The sequence below is a fragment of the Patagioenas fasciata genome, chromosome 1 (assembly GCF_037038585.1).
Source record: "Patagioenas fasciata isolate bPatFas1 chromosome 1, bPatFas1.hap1, whole genome shotgun sequence".
Taxonomy (NCBI): domain Eukaryota; kingdom Metazoa; phylum Chordata; class Aves; order Columbiformes; family Columbidae; genus Patagioenas; species Patagioenas fasciata.
Window position 1 is genome coordinate 159,698,507 of NC_092520.1, and position 21,695 is coordinate 159,720,201.

Genomic DNA, 21,695 nt, shown 5'->3' on the forward strand with positions numbered 1-21,695 from the left:
TATTGCCAGAAGAAAGTCTGCACACAGACTTAAGTTTAAATATGTCCTGTGTTATTCAAAAATAACAAATTATCTCAAAACAGAAGGCAAGTAAATACTATAGTAATTAATAACTTGTAGAGTTCATAGTAAAGTAGGACTGTCCATTAGAAATTCACGTTTTTTATTTTTGAGATCACCCTGTATTTAAAAGGGTGATATTTAAAAGGGTGGGAAACCAATTTAACAGCGATCTTTGTGTACTCAGAGTTGCTCTCTCCCCATTGCCATCAGATTGGAACAAGCCTGCCAAGCCCAAATTTAGGTTTGCACAGTAGTTTTACCTGTGTTATGAAGTATAACAGTGCACTGAAGCCCCCAAGTTGCTTGGAGACTGCGATCTTGAAGGGGCTTCCTGGCTCAAATACATACACAAACACTACAGGCACAAACACTGCTTCGAAAGACAATTTGTGCATCCTATGTGGCCACCAATACTTCCAAATGTGGATTAATGTACACAGAGGTGGATAACATACTTTTAAGAAGACCCAAGTCACAAATCCGTGCATGATAGAATAACCACAGTCTGCCAGACATACCAAATATCTTTACCTTGGCCTAAAAGCCTCCAGCTCACTTGTATTCTTCTCTGTCATGTCTGATTTGGATGACAAAGCACCTGTGGAAAAAAAATCTTTCATGCTGTAGCAAAAATTATATATATATTGATGGTAGCCTTTGTGAATGGTAAAAGCAGAGCAGAATACCTTAAAAACACACACCATCATTACTTGCACCACTTCCACAAAACAAATATAGTATAGTCTAAATGCCCCTGTTGAAATAGTAACAGTGAAAAGTAAAATTTTACCAAGTAAGTAAATGGGTAGAGATAACAAGCTTTAAAGAATTTGAAACAGGAGTGAAAAGAGATTACTCTTTTACATGATAATATTGTATAACTGTGGAAAAGAACATTTTTCCCCATTATAGACATAAGCTTTTTTCTATATTCTTTTTATTAGCAAATTTCCCATTCAGTTTTCCCTGGCCAACATGTATATATAAGATGAGGCTGTTGGGAAGTGGGGGTGGGTGTTTGGTTCCTTTTTTTCTTCCCCCTCCAATTTCTGCAAATTGCTTGGGCTTGGTTTTGATTAGTTGCATTATTCTATAAATCAGTCCAGATGTTTTAGTTATTCTGTATTTTGTTGAGTTTTGGCTCAGGTCTTTTTAAGATTTTTTTTTCCCCATGTAGTGATTGATTTGAAAGTTAGTTCCAATATTTTTTTTAACCACTTCCCTCAGTTATAAGATATAACAGTCTAAGGATCAGAGGCAATAGTGCTTAATTAAAAAAGCAGAATGGAAAGCTGATTACAGTCCATTGTGATTTTTACCAAAAAATACAGGATCTTCTCTGAAAACATATGAGTATGTATATTTAGTAGATTATTTAACGGTTTAAGTGTTTGTCAGAATTTAGACACGATGAATACGAAGTCTGTGATGTAAATCCAATATTCTCTCTGAGCAGATGGCCAATATTGTTACTGTAAAACACTCAGCAGAAGTCTACACTTCTGCAGGAAATCTACAGACAATGCAAGGAATTTGCAAACATAGGATATGGAGTTAATGCATTTTGCCTTTTCTCCTCCTCTCTTCTACTCAGTTAGAAATCAAAATGTGACAGATGAGAGATGATAAGTGAGTCTGCACATTTCTATTCTTCCGTGAGTGTAGAGAAAAACAAGTTATTTTAAATTGGGCGTGAGAGTAGACAATGAAAGATCCTTTGGTTTTAACATTACTTTGATGTTGGTATTTTCTTGTGTATTACAGGGATCTGTCTTATAACTTACTGGAAGATTTACCCTGTTTTACTGCCTGTAAAAAGCTCCAAAAAATGTAAGTGTCAAACTACCCGAAAAAGCCTAAAAAGAAGCATCTGCATATAAATGTGTTTGAACATCATTAAGTTGGTTATTGCTGGCTGATTTGACATATCCCAAATACATACCCTTAGATTATGTTGAAATGGATCATAAACACAATCTAAAACACCCTGAAGTATCCTCCAAGTGCCTTTGAAACTGAGGAGATTCTTATTGCTGTTTCAGTGACTTGCACCACAATGAAATCAGTGAAATCAAAGCGGACACATTTCGGCAGCTGGTTGCTCTTCGGTCTTTGTGAGTACAGCCCTAACAGCCTTTCACCCAGGTTCTCAAGAACATGTGGTACATACTGTCTGCTCACTATATGCCCTCAAACATCCTTGTTTCTGTTTTTCCTAACCTTGATCTTTCAACCATTAGGTCATAACTGTGAAAGGAGAACAAAAATTGAGACGTTTACGGTCTGCAGCAATGAATTCAAAAATGTAGACTTACAGCTATAAAAGCTATTACTTCTAAATGTTTCTGATACATGTGCAGAGAGATAATGAGCCAGGCCTGGTATCTGTTGGCAGGTTCATGTAATCGTCAGCTCTAGGAAGAATAAAACAGAACCCGAAGGAATGGCAGGAAGATGTGTCGGGGAGGTTTAGGTCGGACATTAGGAAAATTTTCTTCCCCCAGAGGGTGGTGGAGCATTGGAACAGGCTCCCCAGGCAGGTGTCACGGCCCCAAGCCTGACAGTGTTCAAGAAGAGACTGGACAAGCCCTCAGACACATGGTGTGAACTGTGGGGTTGCCATATGCAAGGGCAGGAGTTGGACTCGATCCTTGTGGGTCCCTTCCAACTGAGGGCAGCCTATGACTCTAAAATCTTTTTACAGAAAACAATGTCTTAAGAAATGGAGTCAAATCACGTGTGTGTTTCTAGTTTTCACACCAATGCACACGCTACCAGAGTAATTTTGTGGAGAAATTACTCATGGTTTTAAGTTTTTGCAGTATCGAACCCATCAATTTTTTAAGAGTTGCTTTCAATCTTTTTGATTTCTCAGGGCCAGTGAAGATTGAGATTAGGAAGTTAAGCCTATTGACAATGGATTTGCTGTTCTTAGTCACATCATGAGGACCTCTTAGAAGTAGTCCATATACCCCACCCTTCTTTCTGCTGCCTTAGCAAGCCATGAAGCAGACTGAACATAACTGCCTTAGACTGTAGAAGGCATTATGTTTTAAGAAAGTTGTCAGTTTAATAGCTAACACCATTAACTGACTATCATATAATGATTTAAAATTGAAAAAAGATTTTACATTACGAGTTATGCAGAAACTTATTGAAATATTTGCATGTAATTAATACCTTTTTTATATTTAGGCCTCCTAATCAAGTGTATGAAAACTTCCATATTCACTCAGTGGGTATGTAATTTTCCATTCACTTTTCTTGTAGGGATTTAGCTTGGAACAAAATTAAAATTATTCACCCCAATGCCTTCTCCTCTTTACCATCTCTGATCAAACTGTAAGTATTTATATATATTTTACATTCGAATTTTCACATTTTCTTGCAAAAGCATAAAAATATTTAGTAACTTTTTGCCCTAGCAGAAATTGAGGCTTTCTCTATTCTAATCTTCTTACAGTCTGTTGAATCCTTATCTAAATGCCTGGTTTCTTGTACTTCACCAGTTCCCATAGGTATTATGGCAAAGCTCCATGTAACACTGTAATCAGAGTGATTTGGGGTCCACGAAGCACATCAGTGTATCTGCCTTTCTTCATTCGGTTTGTTAGCAATTTAGTCTCTTCTAGCAATGGGGAATATTTCTTGTTAGTAGTGTTTCAGGACTAAGGAACTGGACTAAAAATTAAGTGACAAAAATTTTCCAGTATGGGTCTTTATTTCATCATTCCTCATTTGATGGAACAGTTTTTCTTGTTCAGTAAGTTCAGTAAGAGTAGTTAGTGGTCAAAACATCAGCAGCCTATTTTGCAGGCCTTTTTCACAAGCACTTCTCATTCCTTACTAACTTTTTTTTACTTCCCACTGTCACTGTAATGTGTCCTTGCTCACAGATAACCCAGTAGCTACTGGGAAACATAAATTTGGAAAGGGGTATTAATTTCTGTTGATGTGCAAAGCTTCCCCTCTGCACTGAACAAGGTCCATAAAGACAATATTGTCTATGACATCCCTTCTGGGGCGTTTCTCAGAACTTCCCTACTTTGTGAGGTGAGCAATAAATTGTAGCTTTGGTCAAGAGCATAGAACAGCCAGAGAGAGTTAAAGAAAAACGCCCTTTGACACACACACAGAGTGACACAGTGTACTGGTGTTTCCTGAAATGCCAGTCTCTAAACCTGGTCTAACTAAAGTCAGGGGTCATTTTTTACCATTGCAGTAAGACTAGAATTTTTGGTATTTAAATATGCTATGAGCAAGAGGACACACACTAAACCAGATAGGTAGAAGACCACTCCATCAACATATCTTATGTCTAAGCCCTTAGATTTCAGTAGCTAGTCCAAGAGACAGGAACTTTGCTGTTCAGTCTGGGGCATAAAAGCATTTCAGCAGCATCACACTCTACTTCTTCCTCCTTGACTGTTGGCCTTCTTAAGTATTGCAGCGTAGATAATTGTGAAGAGGACTGAAAAGGCTCATAGAATAAATAGGAGAGGGAGAAATAGAGAACAGAATACTTCTGGACTTCCCTCTCCTTGATTGCTTTATCATATCTTCTTCATCACTGTCACTTTTTCATTCACCTGATTTGCTTTCCCCAAGTTACGTAACCATGTTCATCTGCACTGTCTTCCCTGAGCTCCTCAGACAAACCTCGGCTTAGAACCGTCACCTCCATCTGCTCCAGCATAGACCTGTCCTAACCTGAAACACACATCTTCCCCGTACCCCTGCCCTGCTCCCTCTGCAGCTTTCAGGGCAGTCGTGCCCTCTAGCATCCCACTGAACCTTTTAAACTCTGGGAAGCTGTGCAGATAGCGGCTCTCTTTAGTTCAAACAATTTAATGAGCAAATTTTAAATTCATTTGCTAGTCTCAAAGCTGACATTATGAATATTTGGAGTGAAAATTTGGCTAGATGCTACTGTTAGCTTTCTGCTAGGCACATAGGTGCGTATTCCTGAGTGGTGCTGCAACTTTGCTCTGCTGATTGGGGCCTCTTTTTAATGCTGTAATTGTTGATTGAGTTAGAAAAGTCTAATCTGTTTTTCCAACATGACACTTCTAGGGCTGAAGAAAAAAAAAAAATGAAAACCCATAAGCTGATTTTTATTTGCTGTTATGCAGGGATGTGTCATCCAACCTTTTGTCCTCTTTTCCTGTGATGGGGCTACATGGTTTAACTCATTTAAAATTAACAGGAAATCATGCCCTACAAAGTTTGATATCGTCTGAAAATTTTCCAGAACTCAAGTGAGTATATCATTAAAACTAATAAGCCACATTTGTGTTCATGTGCAATGGAAGGTGTGTCAGTGTGTAATGCATGTTACTTCGTATTGTGAGTCTTTGATCTGTGCTGTTAAAACTAAAGCAAATATGATAAAAATGATAGACTTCTTTTATTATGCTCACTTTTAACTGAAGAAACTATGAAGGGTTTTGAAATATTAACCCCAGTACTTGCTTAATACAAGCCACATCTGCTTCCTGGTGATACGTTTCAAAAGCTGTTAAAACAATATTGCTAGCAGCTTAGTGATATGTCCTTATACTGGACTGTGCTTACAGACCTTTCATTATATTTAATGAGAGCAGAGCAAATACCAAGGGAAGAATACACTCCTGAAGTTTCAAAATATTTGACCTCTTTTGCTTGAACATGTTTTTTTTCTGTAATCTTTTGATTAAGATTCAGCTAATACTTTGCCGTTATTACTAAAACATTCTGATGCTAGTAATTTTCTACTGGATGCTTACGAAGGAAATGTTCTCTAGGGATCATTTGCAGCTTTGCCAGTCACTAGATGACCACAGAGAGATCATAGTAAGGAGAGCTTTGCCTCTGACTTCAGCATATTTGGGAGTGTCCCCTAACTCTCCCTTGATTTTTATATTTCAATTAGAGGATGCTAAGTGCAACATATATTTTTCCATGTTTTACTGTAAAAGGTTCGATATAATAAAATTGGAGACGTTGAGATGGGTCTCAGAGGTCCAGAAACAAGTGCCGTAAGAAATCATGAATGGTTGAGGCTGAGCTTCTGCCACAGTTCTTCTTCTCTCACTGACTTTGCCCACATGGTGAGGCACGTGACAATTCTAAAATACCTGAAGATTCTTTAAGGGAATGTAAACACAAGAAAATTGATTTTTTTCAACCTAGCAAATATATTCCAATGCATATACCATGGCCTTAGAGGCACATGAGGTACTGCAATAGTCTTACAATAATCCAGTATTCAATTGAATTATGTACATCTATGATTTTTAAATTCTTTTATCAAAATTATACTCTATATGATTTTCCCCAGTAAAATTACGTACATTTCTCAAAGGTAACTGCAGTGTATTTATTCTGGATAAGTATTTAACAAAGGTTTGTCAAGTAGTAGCTTAAGTCTTAAAAAAGAGCATATAAAGTATGATTAATATATCAAGAGTTGATTAATATTTGTAAGAACAAATTATATCCAGTCAGTAGAGAACGAGGTAAAAACCTGACCTGCAGCCTGTGGACTTTCACCATAAATCAAAATGAGGTCAGGACTTCACACGGGATCATTGCACAGGCAATGAATGAGGGACCAAGCTTGAACAGAGATCTGAAACAAAATGAAATTTCACCCTTTGTAATTGTTGGAGCTAGACACTGGTTGCAACATTAAAAGCAAATTCCTATATAAAAGCTTCCTGCTCATCTAAATGGATCATTGCCTGGACGCCTTCCTGTGTAACCTCATCTAGGTGTTCCTGCTCCGGCAGGGGGATTGGACTGGATGATCTTTCACGGTCCCTTCCAATCCCTAACGTTCTGTGATTCTGTGATTGCTGTTCAATACACGGACACATCAAAGAGCTCAGCATCCTCTGCCCCACCTTCAGCAATGGCACGAGAACGCTCAACAGAGCCAGGCCCAGCCCACTATGCCAAGCTCTGAGGAAGTGATGTCAGGCTGCCAGCACCTCCTTCCTTCTTTATCTGGTGCTTTGACTCAGTGCTGTAAAGAACTCCATTATTTGCTCCATCCATCGTCACTGTGCCTTCCCAGTCACCATCAGCTTCACACCTTTGTGAGGCGGAAAACGACCTTGTGTTCTCTGCTGCTTAATCTAAAATCAGAAAAAAAAGGCATGCCTTGCTGCAGGGAAAAAATTATCAAGGATACAGATATCATCAGTAAGATAAGCAGTATATAAAAAAAATTCAGTCAATGTTTTTAAAAGAGTTTAATTTGACAAAGTCCAAATCTAATCACCCACATCAAATAAGCACCAGCCATAAAAAGGACTGCTTCCAGCACTGTATGGCCGAGAGCTGCTTCTTTTTTGTCCTCTGTGTTCTGGGTCCCAGTCATTCTGTGCAATTATGCTTTACACACAGATTCAGAAGCGTTTGCCAATTTGAGGCCTATATGTATATCCTAGTAACCCAGGGGAAAAAAAAAAATAAAATGTTCAGGTTTAACAGAGCATGCTAGAAAGACCTACAGGGAGAATAAGAAATGGGAGCTTTGCTCTTTAACTAAAGATAATTTTAAAGGGGGAGTGGGGAGGGGGGATGACTACTTCATCGAAACAAACAGCAGACCATTACAATGTGAGAGGTCCACATTTCCAGTGTATGACAGGCAAGCAGGCTGGTAGAAGCCCAACAGCATCTGTAGATCTGTCATTACTAAGCACACAGATCTGTTTCAATAACCAGAGAACACATTTCTGATAGTCCCTTGAGCTTAAAATTTCCACTAGCTATTCATTTCCACAGCTGTATCAATGCCTTCCAAAAGGTCTAAAGCCACAAGACACAGTGATCACCTTGCAAAACTGTCAGTGTTTCTTTCAATAATTTGTTTTTGTTGTTTGTGGGGATTTTGTCAGAAAAAGGGGAATTTCTAATTGGGGATTGGTATTGTTTTTAGCCCAGGCGACTAGCTGTGGGTTAGTATAGAAATCTATGGGTTTAATAATAGCTTATTTAAGAAGGGCTTCTGGGAAATATGTTCAAAAATGTTTGAGATAATCTCCTTATTTTAAAAGATGGCATGCACACAAATGAGTTAGAAATTAGATGTTTAAAGCTGCTGGTATTAGGTTGCTTGATAGTTCGGTCTTGATTATCTTGAATTTTTATTGGAGAACCTTAAAAATATCTCATGTAGCTTTTTTATTGGATACAAGGGTACAGATTGTTATTGCTAATTCCCAGCAGAAATGTAAGTATATAGAATCTAAATTCCCCAAAATTAACTAATGTAAAAATCACCTTAGAGCTTAGAGCTCTATTTCTTCCCCTTTGTACCAAGCTTTTTGGCTGGTGCACAAGTTTAAGTCCTATTGGCACTGGGCCTGATTCAGACTGATTTCTTTGCAGATTTCCTAGGGGGTTAGAGGTTACTTGCAATGCTCATGATGTTAATTTACATGAATAACCTGTCGAAAATAATCTCATAGGAGGATCTAGTTCTATTTTATTCCTTTTAATTCAGAATAACTTCTAAACATGTCTTTAATTTTTTGGTTTATTGGGCTTTTGAAATTAAGATGAGTTGTTTGTTAGGTTTTGCTATGTACTGTTGGCAAACTGTGCAAATTAAATAACTCTTCTTCCAAAGCATAAAATAAATCTAAGGAATAGAAGAAGTAGAGTACAGAAGTTGAATATATGAAGTTCTTCCATGCTACCCCAGAATGTGCACATCCCCAAGGGATTTAAATGCAAAGCATACTGGAAATGAGCAATTTTCTGACAAAAGAAATCCCCCAAATCACTGAAACTCACTGACCTGTATTCAGTTATGTGTTAGGAACACCAATAAGGGTAAAAGAGTTTGGAATGAACATCCAGTGTCTTCCAATGACCATGCTCATTTCTAAGACCATTAATAAAGTAAAACCTTTTCCTCAGTGACATCTGTTTTTACACAAGGTGCCTTTCTAATTCATTCACCTTGTGGTTTAGAACACTCCTTTCTTGATCTGTGCACAAAAGACAATCTCCTTTTGCCATCTTGCTGTGAAAAGAGTTGGATGTAGAAAGAGGTGAATAAAGTTTGAATTTCAAAAGATCTCATTCTCCCCCAAGTGGAGAAATTCCATCTGGGAAGCGAGGTTTTGGGTTTGCCTGTTAGGCAGATAGATGCAGTTGTGATCTTTGGATCTGATTTTTTTAAATAAATCATTAAGAAAGTAACATAGAGAAACCATTGCGTTACAGTGTAAAAACATTCAAAATCATAAAATAGAAATACAGATCTTAAGAGTAACATCTGCTCAAGAGCAAGGCACATGTCTCCCACTTTCATATCTCCCATGAAAATGCACAAGAAAACTTAATTGTGCCTTTACTAAAACTGGCCTAGAAATCACCTACATTTCTGATATGGAATTTTATTTGAGTCTTCATTTTGTCTTATCATGACTGTTTTTTACCCGTAGGTATTTTTGCTTTCGGTCATGGTTATTTAAACAAGTTGCTTTGTTCTAGCAGTACAGTCCAGTAACTCTGGTGCTAAACCAGTCTCATGTCATGCTTCTTTATTCGTCTACAGGGTTATGGAAATGCCTTATGCCTATCAGTGCTGTGCCTTTGGAGCTTGTGAGAGCCACTACAAAATCTCCAGCCAATGGAACAAAGATGAGAATAGCAGCATTGATGATTTTCACAGGAAGGATGCTGGGTTGTTACAAATCCAAGGTAATCGTCATCTTTGGCTTTTAAATAGACCTGAAGGCTGTGAGCAGTCTGTGATGTTAAAGAAATCCAACACTTTTTTACAGTCACAGAGGCAGCCTCTCCCTCTCTCTTGCCCGATAATATGTTCTTCAAGCATTCCTGTGCTTAGCAAACTCATTTTTTCAGGTCTGTCTTTCAAAAATCTCACTCGCTCATCTTTCTGTCCAAATAATAACTATAATAATGTGGGAAGTGAAATCTTTCCTTGATGTGAGAGACCGGGAAGTGGTGCTGGTATGTAATCCCATACAGGAGCAGCCCAGTGAAGTTCTAGTTTCTTGCCAGCCTTGGAAGGAGCAACGCATCCTTGGCTCTCCTGCTGCCCATGTGCTTCAGGATGAATCAGAGAGCTTATGTGACTACTTTGCCATAGCTGCCAATATTTTTTTCCCAGCACTTCCTGGGTACCAGACAGTGAAACTATTCCCTAGGACAGAAAACTACTGTATTTTCCTTCCCCTTTGGCAAAATGTCTTTTACTTGCCCTGTTACCTGTTACATAGGTGCACCCATACGTCTTGTACCATCGTCCTGCTTTTTGTTCTATCTCCACTCCTGCAAACCAGAAAGTCTCAGGGCCAGCCCCAGCAAAAACAGAGCCAAGAATATGTGATAGAGCAATGACACAAGAAACAGGGAAAAACTTGAGTTAATTCTTAGTAGTCTGTCACAACAGCAGAATTCATGTTTTATACTGCTTCCTAGGCAGTTGTCACACTGCAAATTAGGTAATAGAGAATGCACCTGTAAGTGATTATCTTCAGAGAAGTGATGGTGCCAACTTTTTAAATAATCCCGAGTACAGTAACTCAAAACCAAGCAGGCATATGTCTGCTTCCGCTCACAGTTTGGCAGGCAAAAGGACAGGACCGTGCCTTAAATACCACGGACACTTTTGCAACTTGTACTAAGAGAAGTTTTTCTGAAAACTGTAGCATCAAATCTGGGTGTTTTCTCCCCCACAGATGAGCGTGAGTTTGAAGATTTTTTTCTTGACTTTGAAGAAGATTTGAAAGCTCATCATTCAGTGCAATGCTCACCTTCTCCAGGTATGAAACAGCCAGACAGATCGGAATCCAAGCACAGTATTACCAGATATTCTAGGTGACGAACAAACTCTGAATCCGATACTAGGACAGTAATGTGATGTTTTGCAACAGTTTGATGAGATTAATAGAAATGTATTGCACAATAGTGTAAAATTTTGCATTGACATCCAGAAAACTATTCAGCCACTAAATTAATCTATTAATGTAACAAAAGTTTTACCCCGTACTCAATCAGATCCTCACTCCAGGACCCTTTTCACAGGAATTGATCCCCTTATCAAGGGAATGAGAGAGCAAAGACTCTGTTCTACCAAGACATAGATGACAAAAGGGAGCAGAAACTTTGCTCGCTCAGTCTTTTGCAAAGATAAAGTGATTCTTCTGAACTTCACTGAGTTTTCTTGCGCTTGAGCTTTTTGAACAACACGCAGTTTAGTTCAGTGTCTAAGAAATACCAAACACTGCTGTATCGATGTACATGGTCTGTCACAAAAGGACCCCCCGCACTTGCATTTTCATTACAGAATAGCACATCCCAGCTTCGCAGTGTGGCAGAAAGGAAAGAGAAATACATTGAGAGAATTGCAAACCTACAGGCCAGTGATTTGTGTGAGTTTCCCTTAAGGCAAGGAAAGAAACACGTCTTTGGAAGGATGCTTCTGGCTTTGACAGCCATGATCATAAGTTTTGCTTGCTAGATTCAGAAAACATTTTCTCTAGCAATTCTTTCATTGTGAAACATGAACAAAAAACCCCAAGTGACAACCAGGACTTCAGCATACATTCCAAGCCAAGATTCTTGTCTGTAACACCAAATAATAATAAATTTTTAGAAGTTACATAAAGGGGAATAGAAAAGGCAGAAAGCCAAATAATTTAGAACCATTTGACCATCACATATTCCCCTATGGCCTAAATATAACTACTGAGTTCACAAAAACATTGCTATCTTCAAGATAAGTTATCACCAGACTCAAGAGAAAATTTAGCTTCTGTGTTGATCTTTCAAATGGTATCTTAGAAAAACTTGCAAACTGACACTGTAAATGCTTATGCCTACTTGATGGCAACAGCTGTAGTTGTGTGGAGCACGTTTTAGCTGCAACGTTTATGTCTTCATGGAGAGGCACAGGCCACTGTGAAGGACTTGCTTTGAGAAAGCATAGCTGGCCCTCAGCCACACAGGATATGCACCTCAGTTCTATGGAAACACACAGCATCTTCACTCATAATGACCTGACTTCAGCCACAGGTCATCAGAAGTGCCTCCAAAAAGGCAGCACTTCCAAATGGAAAGACAGCCTCAATTTTCTTGGTCTGTGTAATGACATGTTGTAAGGCAGCCAAAGTACATTTGTCCTCATCCATTACATCACACTTCACCAGGACTCATTAGCAACCTGTCCTACTTTAGTAAGAAGTATCTTTTCCATTTTTTTTCACACACTGACAGACATCACAGTATTTCTTGAAACTATAGACTTGACATTCACATTGCACTTTAACTGCTGAGCACAAAAACAGACCCATAGACCATTCAAGTTGAAGGAAAAATACTCCTGTTCATCAGTAATGCAATATGCATTTAGCAGCATGTTGTCAAGGTCTAGGCTTCAAAGAAAGAGCAAATTTCCAGCTTCCCCTTTGGTTTGAAATTCACTGCTTGGGTGTGCTAAGAACCTGCAAGAAGCGTGAAATTTAATGTCTTAGAAAACTCAAAACTATTTTTTTAGTTTACATGAGTTTCCCTTGCCCTTTTTGTTTTCTCATTTCAGGTCCCTTCAAACCATGTGACCATCTATTTGGTAGCTGGCTGATCAGAATTGGCGTGTGGACCATAGTGTGTCTAACCTTCATTTGCAATGCACTGGTGTCTGCTACAGTTTTCAGACCTCCATTGTATATGTCCTCCATAAAACTTTTGATTAGTTTAATAGCTGTTGTAAATGCCTTAATGGGTCTGGCCAGTGGAGTACTAGCTAGTGTGGATGCATCAACTTTCGGTAGCTTTGCTCAGTATGGAGCACAGTGGGAAAGCGGAATTGGTTGCCAAATAACTGGCCTTCTCTCCATTTTTGCTTCAGAGGCTTCCATTTTCCTCCTTACCCTAGCCGCACTTGAACGTGCGTTCTCTGTAAAGCACGCTACGAAGTTTGAGACAAAATCCTCCATTGCTGGTGTAAAAATTGCCATTTTCTTTTGCTTTATGTTGGCACTAATCATTGCGGTGATACCGCTCCTCACTGGGAGCGAGTATGGGGTTTCTCCTCTTTGTTTACCACTACCATTTGGAGAACCCACTGCTATGGGCTACATGGTAGCGCTGGTATTGCTGAACTCCCTTTGTTTTCTCGTAATGACTATTGCTTATACTAAGCTCTACTGTAGTTTAGAGAAGGGAGAACTAGACAACATTTGGGATTGCTCTATGGTCAAACATATAGCCTTGCTACTTTTCACTAATTGCATTCTTTATTGCCCTGTGGCCTTCTTATCTTTTTCCTCCTTACTAAACCTCACTTTTATCAGCCCAGAAGTCATTAAATCAATACTGTTAGTAATTGTCCCGCTGCCTGCATGTTTAAACCCACTCCTTTATATACTTTTCAATCCACACTTTAAGGAGGACTTGGGAAGTCTGCGAAAGCAAACTTTGTTGTGGAGGAGATCAAAACACGCTAGTCTGATCTCTGTGAATTCAGAAGACATAGAAAAGCAATCTTGTGACTCAACACAAGCATTGGTAACCTTCACAAGTGCCAGCATATCATATGATATGCCTACCAGCAATTCACTAATGCCATCATCTTACCAAATGACAGAGAGCTGCAATCTGTCATCAGTTCCATTTGTTCCATGTCGCTAGTTTCGATGGCAGTACAGAAAATATCTGTGTTTACAAAATTTTTAATGCCGAAAGTAAGTATGTGTGTGCACACAAGCTGGAGAGTGCCTCTGAATTCTTGTTACACACATCAGAAAACAGACAATGACAAAACTTGCAGCAGGCTGAAAATCCAATACTTGAGCCTTCTCAGCCTGCTTCCGAAACGCTGGGATGAAGAGAGAAACTGAAAGCTGCTGCAGTTTGTGCAACTGTATCAGCTACACTCTTTTAAAGTAGCACTACTCAGAAAGGGCATCAGTTAGTCAAGAGCAAAAAAGCACATTACATTGGTAAGCTTTTTTTTTCAAAGCATCACCTGATACAGTTTGTTTTCAGGGGTTGGGGTTTTTCTTCCTGTTCATTGTAATTTGGTTTTAATAATTGTTTTTTGGTGCCATGGTTGTTTTCATAAGAAACTGTGCATGGCCCTCGTTCAGCAAGGTATCTCAGTGGAAGAGTAGTCTTGTTCAAGTCCTAAAGGTTTCACCAAGTAGACTTCAATGAAGTTTCATGTTCGATAAAGCTGATTTAATAGATTAACTGGCACTGGGATTGGTTTTTGGAAGTCACCTGATTTGACAAAGCATTTTTAATTGTCAGCTAAACCTACAAAATTAACATGGTGTGAAAGAAGTTAATCAGGATCCTGTTAAGTGCTTAAATGTAAATGTAAGTGGCAAGCCATTCTCACATGGGTATCTTTCTAGTGAGGTTCTGGACAGTTTGGTCCTGAATTGCTACCACACCAGTAAAATTACTCCCAGAATTGCTGCTGATAGAAGTGGCAGATGACTCATAGAATTTGAGGGTGGAAAATGCTACATAGAAAGTCATCAATACAAAAAGACTGGCATGCCGAGGGCAATTAAAGGACACCAAAGGCACTCACATAGAAACATTCATTTAAGGTAATTTGCCTAGGAACAAAACCTCTAGTCCTGCTTATGACATAGTCTCTATCCTGTGAATAGGTGTTTGTAGTTCATGGTCACAAGTCAGTTGAAGATTTAGAGGCCACTGTGTCCTTTTGGCTAAAGATAGCCAATATTGGATAGCCAATATCCTCAGCCAAGGCAATATCAAGCAGGAGTGAAGAGGTTGTATGATATTTGGGATATTTCAAGCAGTTTTTGCATGCATATGCTGTAAAGAACATTGTGAAATTGAAAATGGTATGAATATCATAAATTTAAAACAGCTTAAGAAAGATGTAATTTGGTCACAGTTTTTAAGCAGGTAGTTCTGGGAAACAGATTTTTGAGAGCAGACTACTCAGTCAAGAGAAGAGGAATCTGGTAAGATCGACTGGAAGTTGACATCAGGGATATGCAGCATAGAAATAAAGGTGCAAATTGTTGGCAGTGAGGGTCAACAGCTTGTGGAGCTCTCTGTCACCAAGAATCTCTAAATTCAAATTGGGTATATTGCCAAAAAAGGTATTGGAGCAGCTATTGGAATTCATGGACTTCTGATGGCTTTAGTTTAGGAAAAGATTAACAGAGAAGTTCCTCTCTGTCTTTAAATCTGTTAATACTTTGCTGAATCAAGGCATGCATGTTTACACAACAGAAGCACCCCAGTTAGAGAAGAAAGACTTCAGGTCTTTGCCAAGTCTACTGTCAAAATATCTCAGACAACAGAGCCACCTTTGCTCACCTAGAATGAGTCTCTGACCTTGGCCATGCCATCACAGCATATGCCAGTATTCTCCTCTTGGAGCTGGCACCTTTTGTTCGAGTGAGCTGATCATTTAAGACACGAAAGTGCAGAAATGTACTTTTTGTTATTGTTAAAATAACTCCCTGAGGAGTAACATTTAATAGCCTAGGACTCACTGCTCAGTTAATGGCCACTCAACCTCCAGGTGAATGAGACTAATTTTTTAACATTACCAAGGTTAGGCTAGCCCAGTAATTAAGGTAATCAGTTACAGATGATCTCTGTTGTTCATCTGTTACTGTATATAAAACTTCCTGGAACTCAAGGGACAGATTTTCACAATGAAGAATTTGTTGCCAACAATGGATATGCCTTGATTTTCTTGTCCATTCGCACTGGCATATTTTTAGGTTTGCAGTTACAGATGCCGTCAGTTGACTTTGGCTGGCACGTTCATCCTTCAGGAAAAAAAAATGAACCAATGCCGAAATTATGTATGATAAAGTCATCTGAGTACTTATCTTAATCCTTTATCTCTTGTGGCTTTTGAAGCAGTGCAGCATACAGCTGGAGAATGATGCCTGAAACCACTTTGGATTAAACAGAGGATCAGTCAGCCATTGCACAATACCTATTACCATGTTTACTTAGCTTTAATTTAACTGGGGTCCATCTGTGCTGCACTGCTTAATGTCAGTGAAATTCCTTTCAGCTCGCTATATTTAAGAAGTTTGTAAAGTGATTTGAGAAGCAAAATAATGTTATAATTGTAAAGACTAGTTAAAGAAAGCTTCTTTTATCAGAACTTTTTTAGCTTGCAGAAAGTCCTAAGGGCTTGTGTCTTATTTTTATAAGCATGTTTGAAATATTTTGATCAGATATTTTAAACTTGAAATTGTTAAAATTCATTTAATAGATTTTTAAAGTAAAATGTGTAAATATAGAACTGTATTTATTATTACAGTGAAATGCAACCACAGTAAAGGACATGAAATTAAGGCCTGTACAGTTTCATATTGATATTTGCTATATTTTCTGCTCATATATATTACTAAATTCATTATCTGTAAATAATATAATGTAAATGTGTAGTGATTGTAAATAGGTTACATGCTTTCTTTTCTATCAGTGTTCCAAACATACGTAAGTTGTAATAAAATGTGACTACACAGTGAAGAGCATTTAATCACGACCTAACACCTCACAAAATAGCGTGCATCCTCAATTAATCCTTCCCAAGTTGTTGTGATACTTACACTAACCTCCTCAGACGTCCGAAACTCTTGGCCAAGTATAAATTACAGGTTGCATACTCTCATTAGGTGCTCAGGGAGAAAAAACAAAATGAAGAATAGTGTTTCATCTGAACACAGACTGTCTTTCACCAAAACTTCGCTCGCAGACCCTTACGAACAGATTCTGCTCGCTATCTGTATCCCAGTGACAACTTCTCACACTTGCCACGTGTGAGACTGGCACCTCCAACCGTGTGACAAGGGCAAGCGGCAGGTCGGCGATGGATGTGTGGGAGTTGTCAGCAGGCTGCTGCTTCTGGTGAGACTGCAAATTCTCCCACGTGCTTCCTTATTTTCTCTCCAGTCCCTTATGTGGCTGGCAGAGCGGGTCAGGGGATAATCAAACAAACAGCTGGCAAAGCTCATCTGTTGTACAGCAGAGAGACAATAGCACCATACATATGAAATGCAGAGCATGCAGATGCTGAGGGCAAATGAAAGGTGTTGCCCAGAACACAGGACTTGGCGAGAGTCAGGTTGTTCAGTCTGCACGGGAAGTTACAGATCAGTTAGATAAAAGACAGGCAGCATAAGCACAGTCATGTCATCATCTGGGCTTTGAGGAAAGGTAAGACAGGGGATGCATTCCCTTTAGGAATGACTGCAGCACAAGACAGTCGCATGTGTTTGGTTTCTCAGAGATTGTGATTGTAGGTCATTTCTGAAAGAACCTGAAAGAAAGAGGTAAAATAACAATGAAGTAAAAACTCCGAGAAAGCAATCATTTTGTCAGGAATTCACTCCATATTGTAAGGAACAAATTTAAAAGATTTAAAAAAAAATATCCTAGATGTAAATTGATTTTAGCAGGGCGTGTGCAGGTTCTCAGTGTTGATAAGGGGGCTGGAGCAGATGGAGTCATTTCAGCCAGAAGGGCCAGTGGAGAAGTAATAATTTTAGTTTCAGGCTAATCTTATTCAGGTGGGACAGAACCAGCAGTGAATGGGGATTAGAAAGACATTAATTATCCTTAGGAAGAAAAAAAAAAAAACAAAGCATGGCATCGATAGCACAGAGGAGTGCATAAGCCAGGGAACAGAGAGGGCTTCAAGAGACAAAAAGCAAACAGGGGCAGAGTTTGACGAGATATTAAGAAGGGCGGTGGAGTTTTGTGAAAGATGAAGAGCTCAGAATGGATACAGAAGGATAAAAGCAGTGTGATGGCTGAGGAGATCGAAATGTTAAGAAAAGAGGCAGTGAAGATGCTTCCACACATGTTTATTTGCACCAGACAGCATAAGCAATATTACAGCTGGGGGCCATAAGGGAGAAGAATGAAATTGTGTTATTTGAGGAGGGGAATACTGTGGCTTGAACACTGAAGGGAAAGAGAATAAGTGCAAAGGAAGAATAGGCTGGTTAGTGAAAGCCTCAGTGCAGAAAGCAAAAAAAAAAGAGGCATCAAGGTTATACATCTTGTTACATGGAAGGCAATTTTTGTTTTTGTACCAAATAGTGAGCAGTAGTGCCTGTGGTCACATCAGTGTTCCAGGCAATGTACTATCACACATAAGTACAGGTGACTTCTCCCTTGAAGCACTCATGCCACTGACACATAGTGTTATCTGCAATAACAACTGAAGAAGAGTTTCCTGCAGGCTCGTGCAATGGGTTATTTAGGTAGAGCAGACAGAGCACACCACCCGCTTGCTGCTCTGGCACACCAGATACGTCACTGAGTTTTACCTGGGAACTTGGTCCTCAGGGAAGCTGCAGATACCTGAATGGCCAAGGAAAAGGAGTTTGTCAGAGTTGCAAGTGAAAGCCATAAGGAAAACGGATGACCTGTAAGAAAAACAGATGAGGATAAAGGCCCAACCTGAGCAGATGCCAGCAGAGAAGTACAGAGAATGACACTGCAGGAGAAATGCTGCATCAGCAGGGCATGCGGCTTCATACCTCGTTCCCAAAATGGGGGAGAATATCCTTGGGTGATCTGGTGGTCATACTTGATCTCGAATTGAGACCAATAACTTGCACAGTCTTTGATGTTGCTCCTGCTCCATGTTTGCTTTCTGCCTTAGTGGCCTACATATACTAGACAGCAAGAAAGATGCTGCCACACAAAATATCAAACTATCTCCTATCATCTATAATAGGAATTTCAACTTTACAGTATCGGGCACCACTTATTTCCTCTGACTGCTGTATGAAAAAAAATGGAACAAATAATCTCATTATCAGACATTTCTCTGTCATCAGTTTAAGTTGATGTACGAAAGTTAAGGTCTTGCTGAAAAAAATCTCATTACTCAGCCACTTAAGAAAGGCTTAAATAATTAAAAATGTTTGTAGCAAACTAATGTCTTCCCATGCTTTCTTGAAGGAAGAACAAGTGGAGATGGAAGAGTAAGAACATGAATACAGGAAAGCTAACCATAAAAGATCAGAACTAGGATCACAGCAGTGTTAGAAAATCCTTTCCAGATCCATGAGGCACAGGAGTTGTGCAGATCCTCAGGTGCTGGAGGAGAACATAGCTCTCGAACTCCAGTAGAGCTGCACGGCTTCCACCAGCAAAGGATGGACCAACATCTCCACCAACCGCAATAAGCACCTCACGTTCTCTTTGAATAACATGCCAACCAAGGGACAAATCTGTCATTCTGCAACAACATTATTGTTAATAATGTGGGTACTGTTGTATGTTATCTAAGCCTAGGAACTTGATTCAACTCTTTGTCTGTCTTTGCTGGAAGAAAGTCACAGACACATGAGATTAGAAATTTTAAAGAAAAATGCAAATTTACCTGTGCTAATAAATGAAGTAGAAGGAATTCCATGTGTTATACCTAACGCTTGCAAGATTACTGGAACGAAAAGACAGTATCAACATCAAAACATCTTGTTCACATAATGAGAATCACAGACCTGTGCTCCAGTGACTCTGGAGACATAAGAAATTTGAGTATGTTCCCTCCATAAAACAATTTGTTGTGGCATTGTCAAAATTATCTAAGGATCCAATCTCAGTCATAGGAAAAAACAAACATTAAGAATATTCCTCTTGAGAGCTGGCCCACAGCCAGGATTTCTGAAAAATTCAGTCACAGACAAAGAGTCCACTCAAAAATCCCTATTTAATCTTTTCACAGGTGGCAACATTTTCCACTTGTCAAGCAAAAAATATGCTTCATCAACAAGGGAAAAAACTGTCCATCTGTGAATCTAAAGACTTCCACTAAGTACTACACATGCATGTATCAAGAGTCTTCTCCAACTGGCCTTGAAAGTCTCAGGACTCCAAAACTAATCTGTGAAGGAAGTTTCAAGCATCTCCTTTTGCATCTGGTGTGATTCTTGATACCTAATCACTGTTTTGACAGGTGTCTGCAGTTATTAATTTTGTTCCATGCATAACAAGAGCTTCTCAGGGCTATCTATCGATGTCACTGTAGTTATTATCAGTATTTCCAGTTTATGAACTGACCTTTTCCTGGAGGAAGGAGCTCTCCTGGCCTTCTAAGAAAAAAAAAGTGATTGGGGAGATTGTTCTACCGGAAACAGAGGTTTCTTCTCCTGTAGGAAGTACCACAGCCTTCTGTGAAATCCTCCTGGCCCCCTTTTCTGGTTAACTATGAAAATGAACTCCAGGAAGTTTTGTGTAGCCAGGGAATAAATTTGAGGATTTGAAATCAGTCCTAAGTCTGCAACGTTAACAAATGCCTCAGCATTTCTCTCCCTAAACATCGTCATCAGTCAGCAAACAAAAAGAGGAGCCAGGATTATTGTTCCAGGGAGTTACATAGAACAGATGACTGATGAGAAGGTGTCTAAATCATGGCAAACCAGCCAAGTGGAAGAAGCAGGCATCAGCATCTTAATTCATGAAGCGGGGAAATAGTTCCATGACTTAGTTGAGTGCCCTGTTATGAATTCAAAGTATGGGGAGTTTTGCTTTATTTGATATATGCTTGTCCCAGTACACAGTCAGTCTTCCATGTTGTTGGATTTTCCTGGGAGTTGTTTTGGTCTGGGGTTTTTTTGCAGGTTTGAACAACTGGCAATATCCTGGACTTTGTGAGGTTTCAGCATATTCCTCAATACTAAAGTGTAACTGTGTACAAATTTCATACACAGATTTATCTGAGCTGACTATTCCTCAAGGAAAACGGTCTTTGCTTGCCACTAGGGTAGCCACAGTTCTACATGTTTGCTCTTTTGTTTGGTGATGGCATATAGAATCACAGGATCATAAAACTGTTTTGTTGGAAAAGATCTTAAAGATCATTGAGTCCAACCATTAACCTAGCACTACCAAGTCCACCACTAAACCACGTCCCTAAGAACCTCATCTGTGCATCTTTTAAACATCTCTAGGGATGGTGATTCCGCCACTTCCCTGGGCAGCCTGTTCCAATGCCTGACAACCCTTTCCATGAAGAAATTTTTCCTAATATCCAATCTAAACCTCCTCTGGTGCAACTTGAGGCCATTTCTTCTTGTCCTATCACTTGTTACTTGGGAGAAGAGACCAACACCCTCCATGCTACAACCTCCTTTCAGGTAGGTGTAGACAGTGATAAGGTCTCCCCTCAGCCTCCTCTTCTCCAGGCTAAACAGCCCCAGTTCCCTCAGCTGCTCCTCATCAGACTTGTGCTCCAGACCCCTCACCAGCTTTATTGCCTTTCTCTGAACTCTCTCCAGCACCTCAGTGTCTTTCTTGTAGTGAGGGCCCCAAAACTGAACACAGGATTCAAGGTGGGGCCTCACCAGTGCTGAGTACCGTGGCACAATCACTTCCCTTGTCCTGCTGGTCACACTGTTTCTGATACAAGCCAGGATGCTGTTGGCCTTTCTGGCCACCTGGGCACACTGCTGGTTCATGTTCAGCTGCTGTCAATCAACACCCCCAGATCCTTTTCTGCCAGGCAGTTTTCCAGCCACTCTTCCCCAAGCCTGTAATGCTTCCTGGGGTTGTTGTGACCCAAGTGCAGGACTCAGCACTTGGCCTTGTTGAACCTCATACACTTGGCCTCAGCCCAACAATCCAGACAGTCC

General features: G+C 39.6%; 1 protein-coding gene across 2 annotated transcripts in view; it reads left to right on the top strand.

Moving 5' to 3' along the window:
* The window catches only part of LGR5 (leucine rich repeat containing G protein-coupled receptor 5), a 90,592-nt gene extending 74,017 nt beyond the window's left edge, over positions 1-16,575 (top strand). For both annotated transcript variants that reach the window (XM_071799279.1, XM_065841784.2), the window contains 7 exons: positions 1,828-1,893; positions 2,106-2,177; positions 3,334-3,405; positions 5,196-5,321; positions 9,620-9,765; positions 10,770-10,853; positions 12,629-16,575. In XM_071799279.1, coding sequence (XP_071655380.1) covers positions 1,828-1,893; positions 2,106-2,177; positions 3,334-3,405; positions 5,196-5,321; positions 9,620-9,765; positions 10,770-10,853; positions 12,629-13,719 — 1,657 coding nt within the window. In that variant the 3' untranslated portion in view covers positions 13,720-16,575. The remainder of the gene's footprint in view (positions 1-1,827; positions 1,894-2,105; positions 2,178-3,333; positions 3,406-5,195; positions 5,322-9,619; positions 9,766-10,769; positions 10,854-12,628) is intronic.
* The last annotated feature ends 5,120 nt before the right edge of the window (positions 16,576-21,695 follow it).